Source organism: Phoca vitulina, unplaced genomic scaffold, assembly GCF_004348235.1.
Source record: "Phoca vitulina isolate PV1807 unplaced genomic scaffold, GSC_HSeal_1.0 scaffold7, whole genome shotgun sequence".
Classification (NCBI taxonomy): domain Eukaryota; kingdom Metazoa; phylum Chordata; class Mammalia; order Carnivora; family Phocidae; genus Phoca; species Phoca vitulina.
Window position 1 is genome coordinate 36,341,878 of NW_022589710.1, and position 17,242 is coordinate 36,359,119.

The window sequence follows — 17,242 nt, forward strand, 5'->3', positions numbered from 1 at the left end:
CTTTCTGTCTGTTACTTTAGTGTTCTGATTCTTGTTGATTGTGGTTTCTGTACATTTTTAAATGTTTCATTGCTATTCTGATCATGTCTCATAAAGAGGCCTATGTGTTAGCTTTTAAACAAATCTTTCTAGTTGGAAGAATATCCCTGCTAATGCAACTTCAAAAACAATCCTGCTTCTTAGAAAAAGTTTAAGGGAGTCAGTGTAACTGATCTCAACGTATGATCTTTTTTAGAAAAAAATTTGCATACTTAGACCCATTTAAATTATAGCACAGAAAACCCAGAACATTTTGGGGCACCTGGGCGGCTTAGTTGGTTAAGCATCCGACTCTTGGTTTCGGCTCAAGTCATGATCTCAGGGGTTGGGGATTGAGCCCCACACACAGTCTGCTTGAGATTCTCCCTCTCCCCGTCCCCTTGCTAGCTTGCTCGCTCGCTCTCAAATGAATAAATAAATCTTAAAGAAAATACAGAACATTTTGTTCTTTGCTCTTAACCTACTGGGCTGAAATATTTTCCATCTATACCCCCTTGTAGTACTGGCTTCTCACAGCTTGCTACCTGCTGGGTAAAAGTATTATTTTTAGTTGTCCCGAGACTCACTTTTTCAGGTCTTGGATGGTCATTATTCTAGAAACCTTATAAGATTTGGTAAATAAATTCACAGTATCAGTATGAAATCTGCTCTATGCCTTAAAATATTTGTGGTCATCAGTCCTTCCAACTCTATTTTACAACCCCCCAAACCTCAGAGTCATCTGTAGCCCTGGCATTTTCTCTGTGCTTCATGTTAATACATCTAGAATCTAACCACTTCTTGCCAGCATACCATAGCTACAGTAGTCCAAGCCACCATCACCTCTGGCCTGGATTTTTGCACTTTGAATAACTTCTTGCTTGTGTCCCTGATTCTTACCTTTCTCCCTATAGTCTGTTCCCAATTCAGCAGCCAGGAGTAATCCTTTAGAAATGTTAAGTCCTATCACATCAGCCCTGTTTCAAGTCCCCCCATGGCTTCCCATCACATACACAATAAAAGACAGGCTACCTCGGCCTACCTGATCTGGTTACTGCTTCTCCTGGGACCTCATTTACCTGCTCAGAGCGTTTGCACTTGCTGTTTTCTTCAGCCAGTTGGCTCTCAGAAAGCCACAGGACTGCTCAGAGCCCATTTCTATATCTTTGGGAAGAGGAAAGCCTCTCCTCCCTCGGTTACCAACATTATTGAGAATCTCAGATACAGGTTTCCCCCACGATTCGAAAGTACAACGTTCCTATGAAACCTTTCACAAGCCAAAGTGGCACAGAGCGAAGAAGCAGTTACCATTAATTTATATAGAAAATTTTTTGAGCCTTCCCAGACCCAAAAAATAACCTTGCTTAGGCTTTTCTAATACCTTAGGACACATCTCGCTAATAGATGCACAAAATAGTGCCTCTGTAAGGGCTTGCTGCAAAACAAACACCGAATGCTATTTTTGTTTTTTTGCCTTTTTTCATAAAAGGGAAAATCCTCTGGATTCCTTTCGGTTAGTGAGAACAGGTACTAACGTAGGTCTTTCTGAAAAGCGAAGTAGAGAAACCTGAACTGCTGGATTTTTACCACGGCTGTATCGAGCCGTTTTTGCTGTTGTTCCTGATTATTGTCTTACATTGTGCCTAGAGATGCTCCCCCCCCCCCCCCCAGCAAATTTTGCGTGGGTTGGGAGCATTAAAGGAGAACCAGTAGGAACCTGTGTCTAGGCCTTTGCAATTTGAATAACTTCTTGCTTGTGTCTCTGATTCTCACCTTTCCCCCTATAGTCTGTTCCCAATTCAGCAGCCAGGAGTAGCCCAGCACTCCATCCAGTCAAGCAGGGGAAGCAGCTGAGACTGGAACTGCTGGGGCATTTCAGTGGCAGGCCAGGGAAGACATGGTGGCTCCAGTATTTCCTGTTCTCTTGTGTCAGAGCAGTGCTGTGGCCTCTGTTCAGGTCATATCCCAGTGAAACAAAATCCAACAGTCTATTCATTCTTTTGAACTGTACTATTGTATAGGATAATTGATACAATTGATTTTTAAAAATAAGGTCACTAGCTAGAAATACAGCTTTGAACTCTTAAGTATGACTTCTTGTATCATTCAACATTCTTACCATTGATGAGGCTAATCCAAATAATCTATTTCTTGTAACACCTGTGCCTATTTATGTCAGTGGATTGTAAAGTGTGGAGAACTGGATCAGGGAGTAACCACATTAGAAAGAGGGAAGAGATGTTTGCTAATGTCTGTAGTAGTGGTTAAGATGAAGAAAGGCAAATGACAAAAATGGTCCTTCACCAGAGACAGATCCTGTTCAAGTTCATGACTGTATCATAACTGGGCAAAGTTGGACTATTTTGAATATTTACTTAGGGATGTAATTTAATTTACTTGATGTCCTGTTGTATTGTTGAGAAGTTTCATGTTGTTTCATGAGAGGTTATACTTTTTTTAAGATTTTATTATTTATTTGACGGAGAGAGACTGTGAGAGAGGGAACACAAGCAGCGGGAGCGGGAGAGGGAGAAGCAGGCTTCCCGCCGAGCAGGGAGCCTGATGTGGGGCTCGATCCCAGGACCCTAGGATCATGACCTGAGCCGAAGGCAGACGCTTAATAACTGAGCCACCCAGGCGCCCTGAGAGGTTATACTTTTGACCTTGTGTTAAATTCTTTTGTAAGGAAAATTCTTTTGTGAATTAGAATATAATTTATAAATTCATACTGACTTTGGAGTGGGATTCATTGATTATCATTCAGCCTTATGTGGATACCCTGTGATCATCTTACCAGGGAAGGTTGAGTGGGTTTGAGCTCTAGTTCTTTACTGCACAATTTTTTCATATAGCATCTGGGGAGAGGAAATACTGAAAAAGATGAGGATTAGCAGCCTTCTAGAAGTGCTGGTTCAAGTTTTCATTTGTTCACTGTGTGATTTTGAGTGCCAACAACTAAAATGTTTTTTTTTTTAATTTAAATTCAGTTAATTAACATATAATGTATTATTTGTTTCAGGGGTACAGGTCTGTGATTCATCAGTCTTATATAACACCCAGAGCTCATTACACCACATACCCTCCCCAATGTCCATCACCCAGCCACCCCATCCTTCCACCCCCTCCACTCCAGCAACCCTCAGTTTATTTCCTAAGATTTAGAGCCTCTTATGGTTTGTGTCCCTCTCTGGTTTCATCTTATTTTTTCCTCTCTTTCCCTGTGATCCTCTGCCTTATTTCTTAAATTCCACATATCAGTGAGATCATATGATAATTGTCTTTCTCTGGTAACTAAAATGTTTTAAAATAACTGTCCCCATACCTCATGGCCCAGTCAGCGTCATTAGGAGTTAGAAAGGATCCATGTCTACTTGAGTCCTGGAGAATGGATGGGAAATTCATGGTACATACTATATCAGATAATGCGTATTCAGTGAAGATGTTTTCAATTTAAAAGAGAAATACATGTAATAATCCACATGCCTTATTTGTGCTTGAAACATTCGATGTTAATTCCAATCTTTTCTTTTTCTCTAGGCAAATAAGGGAGAGACTGAAGAACCAAGTCACTCAGATGAAGGAGCAAGTTCCTGGTTTTACACCAGGCCTGGCAATTTTACAGGTATTGTGATCGTGTTATTTCCACTAGTATCTTCCTCTCCAAACCTCTCAGTAGCACTTAAGACACCAAGCACTTCACATCTCTCCTTTTGTTTTGTTTTGTTTTCCATGAAACCTCCTTTCAGGTTCTCTCTGCAGGCCACCCCTCTTCAGCTCAACTTGTAGATGTTGGTGTGTCCTGGCCCTCAGCTATTCTCTGTGGGTACCTTTTCCCTAGTCCAAATTCTCTTGACCTTTGGGTTTTAGGACCGCTTAACACTTTTCAGAATTTAAGACCTTAAAGAGCTTTTGTTTATATGGATTTACCATTGGTATTTACTGTATTAGAAGTTAAAATAAGTTTTTAAATATTTATACATTTAAAAATGCCAGTAGTTAAGTTTATTGTATGTTAGCATAAGTAACATTCTTATGAAAAAAAATAACTTTTAAAAAACAAAATGAAGTGAGAAGAGGGACATTATTTTACATTTTTGCAAAAACGCTATACTATCTGGCTTAATAGAAGATGGCTGGATTCCCGTCTGCTGCCGCCTTGAGCCTTTTGCTACACGTTGGCTTGAGTGAAATATATGAAGAAAATCTGGTCTCCTGTAAATGTATAGTTGTAAAAGGGAAGGCTGTTTTTAGTCCTCTTCCCAGATAAGTGTGGCTGTTTTTCTTTGTTACTACAACAGGACTTTGTAAATTTTACAGGTTAGTTGCAGTGTGGAATCTAAAAGTGTTTATCAGTGAACTTTCCTGCTTGGTTACATCAAAATCCATTGTATTATGTTGCAGTTTGAATGGATATTTACCCATGCTTGGTTTGTTTTGTCCTTCATTTCTCATTTGGAAAATAATGGCTCACTGAATTATGCAGATCTTCCAAATGTTAACGCATTTCATTATGCAATATAAGAAAATCACAAGCGTTAATATTGCCAACAAACTCCTCAGGAAAAGTTTGTAATTATTGAGAAGTTTATCAAGCTCACAGGAGTGGATAAAAAAGTTCTGATTTTCACTTGAAAGCTCAGATTTTGCCACGGGCAACAAATACTGTTAGCTGTTTTCCTTGAAGTAGCAGGCTCACTTTGTCCAATTTTGAGAAAATATTTGCCAAATATTCAAGCGTGAATAATCATTGTTTGTCAGTTTTTTCAAGTAAAGATAGTGTTCCATTTAAAAAATGCGGCAGTTCTGCTTGCAAGGCCAAAAAGCACAGGCTTTTCCTGGTGGCAACCACCTCTGTGTGGGACGCAAGTGCTTTACAAATGCTTCCCAGTTCTCGACACATGGACACAAGGGCTCAGGTCTCATAAAATGAAACAGTTTTACTGCTTCGTCAAGAGCACTTCTTTTTTTTTTTTTTAAGATTTTATTTATTTATTTGAGAGAGAACAAGAGCAAGAGAGAGAGAGCGAGCGAGCACACACAGAGGCAGAGGGAGAGGGAGAAGCAGACTCCCTGCTGAGCAGGGAGTCCCATGCGGGACCCGCTGAGCCACCCAGGCGCCCCCATCAAGAGCACTTCTAAGTGAAATTGGCATCTGTTTTTATGGAGTGTGTGTGGCGTGACTGGTATCGTTTGGTGCCACGGCCTTGATCTGTGCTAAGTCGCCGGCAGTCTTACCCACCATTACCTGTGCAGCATTAATACAGATGTCATCCTGCAGTGAAAAAGGCAGATGACATCATAGTATCATGATAAAATAGTCTGGCACTCGCAGAGCTTCTGAAAGGGTCTTGGGGTTCCCCCAAGAGTGTGTGAACCGTGGTTTGGGAACCATTGCCCCAAATCTGGTAATTTAACCTGGCTCTCAATACCAGCTCTAGGTCAGTAGCTTCTAAACCTGGGTTTCTTCGGAATTCTAGACTCTTGGTTTCTAGGACATCTCTCATTTCCCTTCCTTTTCTAATCTCCTTTGCTTACTGTTCCTCATTTTCCTGATACCTAAAACATTTGAACGCCCCAGGGCCCAGCCATGAAGCCTCTTTTCCACCTGTTCTTTCCCTAAGTGAGCTCACCCAGTTCTCCCAGCTGCCTGGGAGATTTAGGCCCCTCTCCAGGGTTTCTTGCCTGAGCTCCTGATTCATCTCGTAGGAGGCATTCAACAAATGTTTGTTGTATGGACAGACGGACAGATGCACATTTGAAGGGTTGATTTGGATGACAGGAGACTGATAACTTTCATTTGAAATGCCCTTCAGAGATGCCTGCTTCCTCAGTTCACATTTCTGTGTGTGTGTGTGCCTCCATGTGTTATCATTTAATCCCTGGCTAAGTTTCTGTACTGTGTTCATCAAGAATTTCAGAGTGAATAGTTCTTAAATATTTCCCCCATTGCTGTTCATTATCTAAGAGGCCTTAGCTGACAAGAAAAGCACAGAAGGCCTGTGGTTCTGCCTGGTGTGTTCTCTGCTGTGGTGGTTTTTTTTTCCTTTTTTTGCAAATTAATGGGAATCAAAGGTATATGTTGTGGGTGTTCACTTGGTACATCTGGGAGACCAGTTATTTCTTGGTTTATTCTTGTAAATCGTTTGTTGTAGAAAGAGTAAATGTGGTAGGCAAGAACTTTATTTCTGTAAACCTTTCAGAAGGTTTCAGAAAGGATCCAAAATAATTTCAATTTTAGCAATATTGCGATTTTTTTTTTCCTGTTTTTAAGATTGACTTCCAAACTTATATTTTAAATTTATTGATTGCAAGTGTTTTCATTACATAAACACTGTTCTGCAGCTTGTCTCCTGTGTCCTTGCCAATAAAACAGTGGTAGAATATTTTAATCTTGCGCTTTAGCACCAGATTCAACATCTTTCCACGATGCAAGGCCTACACATTATGTTGGAATCACATCCCTGCTGCCTCAGACCTCTTGTTTATCCCCCCCTGGTGACTGACACCACTTCCCACACACTCAGCCAGAAACCCAAGCTCTTCTCTTTAGGATTTCTGTCCCTCAGTCCCTTAAGAGCCCTTAGTGAATATCATGCTAGTGACTGTGCCTCTCATAAGCTCTTGGAATGTGTTCCCTCCTTTCAGTTTCCACTGCTCCCACCCTCTGGGGCCACTACAGTCACCTGCTTACAGGTTTTAGGCTTCTGATCTGGACACTTCCAGTCTGTCTTTCTAGCTACAGCTGCAGGACTGCTCATAATCCATCCAACCACACCCACGCCATCCTTTATAGAAGGAATGACAGTATGTACAGGATCTCTCCCTCCCCCTCTGCCCCTCTCCCTCTCCCTGCTCACACTGGCTCGCTCTCTTTCTCTCAAAATAAAATAAGTAAAATCTTTAAAAAAAAGCCAAAAAACAGGGATTAGTTAATTGTGGCCCATATCCAAATGCTGTCCAGGTTGGAAAGGGTAAGAATGAAGCAGAAGAATATATGATAGATTATGTGGCCTCCAAAAGCTAAAATATATATTGTCTTACCCTGTACAAATAGTTTGCAGACTCTTGGTGTTAAAAAAAAAAAAAGTCTTGAGGCACCTGGGTGGCTCAGTTGCTTAAGCGTCTAACTCTTGATTTTGGTTCATGACCGCAGGGCCATGGGATCGAGCCCTGCATTGGGCTCTGCCCTGAGCGTGGAGCCTGTGTAAGATTCTTTCTCCCTTTCCCTCCCCACCTCTAAAAAGTAAAAGTCCCTAACTTGTTCAGGGATAGGACTTTTTTAGAATAATATAATTCATCTTTTTCAAGGAAGAAGTTAGCATTACTAATAAAATGTTTCAGTGATTTTCTTGATAAACTGATAGGATTAAGATTTGTTCTCAGAAACCAGTCTTCCACCTACTCACTTGACTGTCAGTCAAGAATCTACTGTTCTCAACTAAACATTCTTTCTGCATCTAGTCTCTAGTCTATCAATGATTGTATAACCATTTTCCCCTACAAAATGTCCATACTGGGGCACCCGGGTGGCTCAGTCGGTTAAGCATCTGCCTTGGGCTCAGGTCATGATCTCCAGGTCCTGGGATTGAACCCTGTGTCAGGTTCTCTGCTCACCGGGAAGCCTGCTTCTCCCTCTTCCTCTGTGGTCTCTGTCTCCCTCTCTCTCTCTCTCAAGTAAATAAATTTTAAAAATTAAAAAAATAAAGTAAAAAAATAAAATGTCCATACTGAGAGTCTTTGGATTGGCTTTTAAGAGGTCTTTTCCTTTGCATTAGGATTATAATAAAACTTTGATGTATGTTTATAACTAAAACCATTACACTTTCTTTTTAAAACTGGTCGCAGTTTTGGAGTTTATGGTTTGTTTGGGTTTTTTTAAGATTTTAGTTTTAAGTAATCTCTACACCCTGTGTGGGGCTCAAATTTACAACCCCTAGATCAAGAGTTGCACACTCCACCAGCTGAGCCAGCCAGGCGCCCCTGGTTTTGGAGTTTTAGAAAAATTCTTTCGGAAACATGCAGACAGAAAACAGTTACCTATAAAAGAACCACAACAAAAGACTTGAGACTTCTCTTCTGTCACACTCGATGCCGAAGATAGCATCTCTGAAGGAAAATGTCGTGACTCCAGATTCAGCCAAGTGTATCCTGTCAAGGGCAAAAACAGCAGAAAAAGTATTTTCAGATACATGTAGACTCAGAAAAATGCCCACATACCTTTTCTGGGAAAGTGACTTAAAGTTGCATTTCAGCTACCTGGGGGGATGTAGGAAGATAAACTATAAAACAGAGAAGTTGTGGTTTAAAAAGGACTGGCCATGAGCAGTCGAACCATTTAATCTCAGAGTTAAGTTTAAATAACTCATTGTAGTTATAAATATTAATGAAAATGTGAAGAACAGTACTGTTGTATTTGGAACCACCTCCTTTCCTACTCAGATCTAAGAATCCCAGAGTGTCTCAAATGTGATAACTGAATCCAGGAGGGCTGGGTAGTAGTGACAAGGAGCACACAGAGGAAATGACCGAGGAACAAATATGAGAGTCTCCGAAATTCTAGCGATTCCCCACAGGAAGGAGCTAATGCACGGAGGTGCAGGTAACCCATAAAAAGTCAAATTCCCCTCAAAGGCTTCCTCTGATTCTTGAAATTCAGATGAGCACAAGCAAAACTGAGAACTATCTATATAAAGGACAGCTGAAGCTAAGCGTAAGGCCGGGTTCTGGGACCCTGAAGAGAGCTTCCAGTGACAGCAGAAACGTGACAGGGACTGGAAATACTCTGTTCCTAAGGCCAACTTCTTTCTCTGTGGTTGTCCCTGTTAAAAGGAGTCCGGTGTCTGTTGTCTGTGGTATCAGCGGGCCTACCGTTTTTCCCCTCTGCAGTTCTACGAGAAACCAAACTTACGTCAATCACGGGAATGTGGAAAATATCTGTAAAATAACATTTTACAGATAGATGATTACAAGTGAAAAATTACAAATATATGTTCATGATGAAAGACACTGAGGGAACATAGTGAGATGCAGCATGGTGGTTCAGAGGACTTGCTTCTGCACCATGCCTTCCTCTCTCGAGGGCAGCACATAGCCCTTTGCCTTGCATAGGGGTCTCTTCCATGTAAGCTAGAATTAGTTCCACCCCAGCTGGTTTCTCTTCTCTGTGTAGCTGGGCAAGAGAACTTTCCACTGCCCCTGGGGGTGGGAGAGAGGGTGCAGAATATACCCTCTGGGTGTTCCTGGCTCCCACAGCCATGGTGTTTTTCTTGCCTGATGACAGTTCAGCCCTCCGTGCTCTGTTCCGTTATGTCGGCTCAAAGGCAGACAAGTTCCGCATGTTTCCGGCAGGCCTGTGGCACCTTCGCTCAGTTTCCAAGGCAGATGCATATGTCCCCTACTTTTTTTTTCTTTTTTTTTTCTTGCGGCTTTTTCAGTGGGAATCGGGTGGGCCTTGTTTGGGGAGGGATTGGTAACACCACCTGTGTTCACATCTCCATTCTGCCCCAACATTCTCCTATTCTCCTATAAAGCTCTCTGCAACAAGAGTCTCATGATTAAACATTCCTTTTATCAAAATTAAATTTTTAGAAGCTTTTCTGTACACTTTGCCTTTCCTTGATCATCTGATTTACATGTATTTATTATTCTAGGTTGGCGACAGAGATGATTCTAATCTTTATATAAATGTGAAGCTGAAGGCTGCTGAAGAGGTAAAACCCGGAACAGCTGCGCCATCACCCCCGTTCCCCCCCCACCCAGCTCTTGTCGGTGACCCCTTGTCCTTTACACCCCTCCCTGTAAAAACTGTCATTGGCCACCGCAGACTTGAGTTTCTCAATTTTGCAAGTCAGAAATGCAAGACTTAAGCTGTAGTCTCTGGTTTGCACTTGAATGTTTTCTAATCAGTGATCCACAGACTTCCCAAAGAGCAGGGAGAGTGGACGTGAAATTGCTAGAGTGCAGTGGTGACAGTGAACAAGGATGAATGGGTCAAAGTGAGAGACTCATTCTTCAGAACATACGAGGCTGAAATGGTGACTAAGGCCACCTGATTTGATTTAGTAATCTTGGTTAAGAGAAATGGGCCCATGTCTCATGTGCTCTTGCCATTGACCTGTTTTAAATGTTCATTTTTGCAGATTGGGATCAAAGCCACGCACATTAAGTTACCAAGAACTGCCACAGAATCTGAGGTGAGCTGTGATAGATTGATTGTTAAGAGGACAGCTAAAGTGCGTTCCTGTCTGGATTTTGGGTTAGTGGAATTTTAGGGATTGGTACATTCACCACAGGAAGGACCTTGAGGAAATTCTTTCTTCACAGACTCTGCCTCTGGAAAATCTTTGCAAACACCCACAGAGTAAATGGTGCCGTCCTAGGGTATGGCCGCTTCGTACTCAGCGCGTGATCTCCGCATCATGTGTTTCAAATCCCCTGCAGTGTTCATTAAAAACTGATCCTGGGCCTGTAGCTATTTGCCTTTTAAAAAACCAAATATGGAGTCGGGGAAAAAAAAAAAAAACCAAATATGTATTCCATTTCTATGATGTTCAAGAATAGGCCAAACAAATCATCAGTGATTAAAGTCAGAACTGTGGTTTCCCGAGGGTGGAGGGAGTAACCGGGAAGGAACAGGCGAGGAAAAGAACTTTCTGAGGTCATACAGATGTCCTACATCTGTGCCGTCCAGTGGGGTAGCTACTAGCCCCGTGCGGCCATTTAATTAAAAGGAAATGCAATGTAGAATTCAGTTCCTTGGTTGTGCTCGCCACGTTTCAAGTATTCATTCACCACTACTGTATGGCAAAGTGCGCATGATAGAGCATTCCTGTCATCACAGAAATCTTGACTTGCATGAGTAACATGGGTATTACCGTTGAAGTTCTTATTAGCTCTTTGATGAATTTCTTACCAGACACTGAAGATGACATTTGGTGTTAGAGTTGCTCTCGGGTTCAAGGGGAGGTACATTCTAAGAGGACTACAGTTAAACTCCTGGGGGAAGGTAGAGCGACTGAAAAGTGTTTTTTCCATCTTTTTGGTTTCTATATATTATACAAATTGTGTGCGGTATTACTTTTAGGTGTTAAAGTACGTTACATCATTGAATGAAGACCTCACTGTACATGGTTTCATAGTACAGCTGCCTTTAGATTCAGAGAACCCCATTAACACTGAAGCAGTGGTCAATGCGATCATACCCGAAAAGGATGTGGATGGGTGAGTGTGCCTGGGCTCTCTATGTCATGTTGCGTGATTCTGACTATATTTCTGTTTTGGGAACAAACCATATGTGCTTCTAAAGATTACAGTAAAGACATCTAATTACTTTCATTTCCCCCTTCATTGCTTTCATTGTTTTAGGTTAACTAGCATCAGTGCCGGAAAACTTGCTAGAGGTGACCTAAATGACTGTTTCATCCCTTGTACGCCTAAAGGATGCTTGGAACTCATCAAAGAGACAGGTAAAAACAAGGGAATGAAAACAAAGCACCATTTCTTGGGCCTGGTTTAGACACATGGAGGCAAAGAGGAGGTACCCTGTGGGCCCTAAATAAAGGGACTTGATTGGCACAAGGACCTGTCAACTGGGAGCTTTACCTAAATTCTCAATTTTCTCAACAGCTCTATGAACTAGGTACTATTATTGCTCAACAGCTTGAGAAAACAGTCTCAGAGAGTTGCAGAACTTGTCCAAGAAGTAGCAGAGTCAAGATTTGAACTCAGGGTTACTTGAGTTCAAAGAAATTTATTTTTTATGAAAAAGTAACTTATCAAATAATAAGGATTCAGATAAAGGGAAAAGTCCCAACCCCCAAAATGGGCCCTGAGTCTCCATCATAGTTTGAGGACTCGACAGATGGCTGGAAACAGATCTCTTGAACAGTTGGCCATGCTACCCCATTACCCTAGTCAACATCTTGGTATTTTAATTTCATCATGAACATTTTTTGCAGAGGTTATTTTTTACAAGGAAATGTGTCCTATTTAAAGGAAGTGGATCAGAAGTTTTAAGTGGAAAGTGTTGGCCAATGTAAATGAAAGTTTTCTGTGGTTGGAAGACAAGGTCTAGTTATAAGCCTCGGGACAGTTATTACCATTTAGTCCTATAACTAAATTTATACCCTAGCATATTTAGCAAATTGTATTACAACTTGATAGGAACAAATCCCCTGAGCCACAGCAGCTCTAGGCTTCCCACTTATTAATAGTGAAGCTATTTGCCCTAACGCAGCTTCAGGTCCTTTGCTGAATCCTAAAAAGTATAGAGTAAGGTACCTTTTAAACACTTCACACTTGGAGGGCTTGACTTCTAGATGTTCATCATACTAACATTATATAAAAGCTTAGCTTTTTTGAATAAGATGTTATACAAGAAGCACAATTTGAACACGGTCTGCCTTGGGGCGCCTGGGTGGCTCAGTCGGTTGAGCATCCAACTCTTGGTTTCTGCTAGGCTCATAATCTCAGGGTCATGGGATCAAGCCCCGTGTCAGCCTCCATGGTCAGTGTGGGGTCTCCTTGGGATTTTCTCCCTCTCCCTCTGCCCCTACCCCTGCTCGTGGTCTCTCTCTCACATGAATAAATAAACCTAAAAAAAAACTTGAAATAAACACAACCCGCCTTAAGCAAGAGTTCACTTCAGCAGGACTGGGTATAGAGGCTCAGGTGGAGTCTTCAGGATCTTATCCCTGCTTGCTTCTGTGTGGTGGCTCCTTCTTCAGCTCTCCTTGGTGGCCCAGAGCAGACAGATCTCATCGGTCGGGGCGGAAATGTGGGTGAGCACCCAAACCATCTCTGTTGAGTAGAGTATGTCAGTCCTAGAATGGACATTGTGATAGTACCAGAAGAAGGGATGCTGAGTAGACAAAAAGAAATCTTACAGCTACATTTAAAGTTCCCCTTTATCACTGCCCTGCAAATAACCCTATGGCTTAGGCCCTGTGCCAAAAGAGAAATGCAGATGAGGAACTGCATAAATGAACTTAACAGAGCTAGAAAGACTTACTGAGACTCCTCTAATGTCCTTTGCTTTCCTCCAGCCCAGCACAGGCACACTATTTGTTATAACTACTTTTCCCACGTAAGTAAATCTACTGTCTTCGTCCATATGGCCGTTTAGCCGTATGTCAGGTTTCTTTTTTCTTTGAGTGTAGGTTTTCTTCCCACTCTCCTATGACTCAATGAATGGATCTTGGCTTAGGCTGCTCCCAAAAGCCCACAGCAAGAAGGACACAGTACAAGTCCCAACTTGTAACTGAAATCCTAGAGTTGAGAGTATTATTGCCAAGGAAGGAATGTTTTTAGGAAGATTTCTGGTTGATGCTAAGAACCCGTTTTTGTGCACTTGTTCTGAATTTTCCCATTTCGGTGGCATGTGAAGAGGGCGGCTTCTCCCAATACTCTCACTCACCCTGGCTCTTCTTTCAGGGGTGCAGATTGCTGGAAGGCACGCGGTCGTGGTCGGGCGCAGTAAGATAGTCGGTGCCCCCATGCATGACTTGCTTCTGTGGAACCATGCCACAGTGACCACCTGCCACTCCAAGACTGCCAATCTAGGCGAGGAGGTAAGGGGTCCAGAGTGCAGTGGGAGAGGGGTGTGTGTGTGTGTGTGTGTGTGTGTGTTGTAGGTCTTCCCACATAGTGGGAACAGCTAACATTTAAGTGCCAGACACTGCCATGTACTTTACCTCATTCGATATTTCATTGAACCCCTCTTGCCATCTCTTGTTTCTTGTCTCATCTTACATGATAAAGAAACAAATTTCGGTTACAAAACTTGCCCAAGTCCTGTAGCTCTTGTTCTGATCGTATTCTCTCCGTAGCGGCCTGCCTTGTGGGAGATAGGGACTAGCGATACAGAAACTGGGATGGAGCCCAGCAGCCAGATCGCGGATGTGTAACACAGTGGTGGCCTCAGAGGTCAGGTGCTTCAGAGCGGGCATGTGGACAGCGGTCCCGTGACATCTGTCACATCTTGTTCTTGACCCTGCCTCAGATTCCGGGGCCCGAGGATTCTCACACGTACCTATCCGTGTTGACGGCGCACCTTCTCTTTTAATGCTCCCCAAGCAGTGTTCTGCGGGAAGTGCTAGTCCTCATAGTCCATAGGAGAGGGGGCAGTCTCCCAACGTGATAATTCAGAGCCGGGCCTGTGGCTCCAAGCGCATGCCCGTCCCCGCCCCCCGTGCTTTCATCACATTCCCCGTTCAGGAAGATGGCTCGTACCTGGAGTGTTTTGGCCTGCGCAGGAAGGAGCACAGCACAGGCAGGGCTGTCAGGGACGGTGTGCGGCCCCGCTCAGAATAGCTGATGGCAAGGAGCAGTTTCGTACAAAGCTTACTCTCTTCCACTTCTAGGTTTCTTTCTTTTTTTAATGTTCTACCGTGTCATTTCTGAAATCAAAACCCTCTTTCCCTAGGTAAATAAAGGTGACATCCTGGTGGTTGCGACCGGTCAGCCGGAAATGGTGAAAGGGGAGTGGATCAAACCTGGGGCAATAGTCATCGACTGCGGGATCAATTATATCCCAGGTGAGCGCTGCTGGAGAACGAAGGTCATTTCCGGAGGTTGGGGGGGGGGGGCAGAGAACGGTGTCTGGGTCATTAAGGGAAGCCTATGTGAGAACCCCTTGTCCCCTTTCTGGCGGGAAGAGCTAAGGCTCAGAGCAGGTGTCTTGCCCGTGGTGTAGACAGTTAGTAGACGGCATCGTGACCAGCGGGACAGCAGAGCCCAGGATTTTAGCCACTGTACTGGGCCTTTCCCGGAATGACTTTGTCCAAGGAGGGGGTGGGAGAGGCAGATCTCTCACTCTCCCTTCATGTACAGATCAGCCTTTGTTTTTAACAAAGAATGGCTGGATTTAAAATATAGTGTCATCTTTATGGACTGCTGTGTAATTCCAGGAGAGGGCCTCACCTCGCCAGGAGTCTTCTAGGTGGGCTTTACAACGAAGACGTTGGACCCAGCCTCTCCTAGGCAGCGGGGAGCAAGCCAGCCCATTATCCTTCCCTCCCAGTCGGTCCCTGTATCGGATCGGTTTTTTGTTTTTTTTTTTTAATTATTTATTTATTTGACACAGAGAGAGACAGCTAGGAAGGGAACACAAGCAGGGGGAGTGGGAGAGGCAGAAGCAGCCTCCTGGTTGAGCAGGGAGCTGATGCGGGGCTCGATCCCAGGACCCTGGGATCATGACCTGAGCCGAAGGCAGATGCTTAATGACTGAGCCACCCAGGCGCCCCAGATCAGTTTTTAAATATCATAAAGTTTTTCCTTCTGTTGCCAGCGTTCCCTGGGAGCACTACCCTCTCAGGTGGATGCATGGCTGTGAGCTGCTTACTGGTCTCCCACCGCCTGCTGACTCCCACTCACAGCCATCTGCATGTTCTTGCCGTGTTCGTGGGTCTTGATGTGGAGCGTCGTCCTCCCACGTTACTTGTCAAACGGCTTAGCCCCACACGAGTTTCAGCCGCCTCTGGGCCTTTGTTCTCACACCACTTGGTGAATCCCTGTCTTGAACGGTTGTAAAGTGGACCCCGTGCTCTTCTCTTCACATGCCTGTTTGTCCTCTGCAGCGTTTACACCTGAGTCCTCAGTGCAATAGGATGTTCCTTCATCGTGAAGTTCTCAAACATAAAATTTCACGGGGTGATACAGTGAATACTTGTATACGCACCTCGCAGATTCGAGAAAAGAACAGTCTTTAATTAGATCCCCGTTTCTGTGCATTGGACACCACTGCAGGCCTTGGGCTACATGGTCGGATAAAGCTCGACTTTGATCTTCCTTCCCACCTTCTCTCTGCCCAGAATGCCCATTCTTCTTTCTAAACTTGGTCTGATTTCCCTTCAGTAAGGGAGAATCTCCTTCTCTCCCGCCTTGCCCTCCTGGAGAACTGGGTGTCTCTTTCATTGTGCGTGGCGTCCTGCGCTGTCCTCCCTGTGGGGCGTGGTCTCTGCACTAGCCTGTCTGGTTTCCTGCCTTCTAACTGCCGGCACTCAGCACCTGTTGAATTGTCAAACGACTTAGAGCGAGAAGATTGTTTTTTCTCCCTTCCCGTCTCAGATTCAGAGCATAGACACTAAGCTGCCAGGGACATTAGTCACTGTCAAGCCTTCACCAGTTTTAACCTCCCTCCCACTCTCTCTACCATGCTTTTAAGACAGTAGCTCATAATTGATCACTCATTTTCTTGTAGTGTAATTATCTAATGGGTGATAAAGAAATTGCTCTCCTACAATTCCTCACTTTGAGTACTTGTGATATGACATTCAGGCTCATTCTGTTTAAAACCTTACATCTCCTATATCATATTTCTGCTTTTGGCTTTCTTTTTTTTTTTTGGACTAGATTTGAGAGATGGAAGAAAAAATCCTGGGTGGGAATCTTGAATCTTACAAATAGGTATAAAATGTTCACTTAAACATGAAACTCACCATCCTGTTCACATTTATTCTTCACCTAGATGGTGAAATATGAAAAGACCAAATCAATATCTGGTCAGCTGTATTTTTATTGATCTGAGGTATATAGGTAAATAACTTTCGATAAGGCTAGATTTTATTGTCTCTTCCAATTATCTTTATTTATTTTTAAAGATTTTATTTATTTATTTGATAGAGAGAGAGCACAAGTAGGCAGAACAGTAGACAGGAGAGGGAGAAGCAGACTCCCCGCTGAACAGGGAGCCTGATGTGGAGTGGCTTGATCCCAGGACCCTGGGATCATGACCTGAGCCGAAGGCAGACACTTAATCGACTGAGCCTCCCAGGTGCCCCTCCAATTATCTTTAGTAAGCCAAGCAGGAAGAACACTTCCACGTGTTTCTCAGGCCAGTACTCCTGCTCTGCACTTGAATCTTAAAAGTATTCCTTTCCCCCCCCCCCCAAAAAAGAGTACATACCTTAATTCATTCTAAATTTGGCAAATGACTTAGGATGTTATCCCTGAAGGGACCATGCAAATGATTTAAATAATCAAAATATCCTTCAGGATGTGGTCCAGTTATGGAACATGATGCCTTGAAAGCGAACACTTGCAAAGAACAGTCTTTGGTTCTTCCAGGGCACCCACTGGTCTGTAACTCAGTGATTGGACTTTATACCTGTAATTCCCAATGAAAGAGGAATTCTAGGGCTGGGGTAGATAACCAAAATGTTTATTGGTTACTGAAGCCACACACTTAGATTGAGAAGTGGTCACTTTTTCTATTGACCACATCATA

At 43.3% G+C, this 17,242-nt stretch overlaps 1 protein-coding gene across 2 annotated transcripts in view; it reads left to right on the forward strand.

Moving 5' to 3' along the window:
* MTHFD1 (methylenetetrahydrofolate dehydrogenase, cyclohydrolase and formyltetrahydrofolate synthetase 1) overlaps window positions 1–17,242 on the forward strand; it is a 62,652-nt gene that overhangs the window by 10,936 nt on the left and 34,474 nt on the right. For both annotated transcript variants that reach the window (XM_032405284.1, XM_032405283.1), the window contains exons 2-8: window positions 3,556–3,640; window positions 9,669–9,728; window positions 10,158–10,211; window positions 11,102–11,238; window positions 11,383–11,483; window positions 13,450–13,586; window positions 14,441–14,552. In XM_032405284.1, the coding sequence (XP_032261175.1) occupies window positions 3,556–3,640; window positions 9,669–9,728; window positions 10,158–10,211; window positions 11,102–11,238; window positions 11,383–11,483; window positions 13,450–13,586; window positions 14,441–14,552 (686 nt within the window). The remainder of the gene's footprint in view (window positions 1–3,555; window positions 3,641–9,668; window positions 9,729–10,157; window positions 10,212–11,101; window positions 11,239–11,382; window positions 11,484–13,449; window positions 13,587–14,440; window positions 14,553–17,242) is intronic.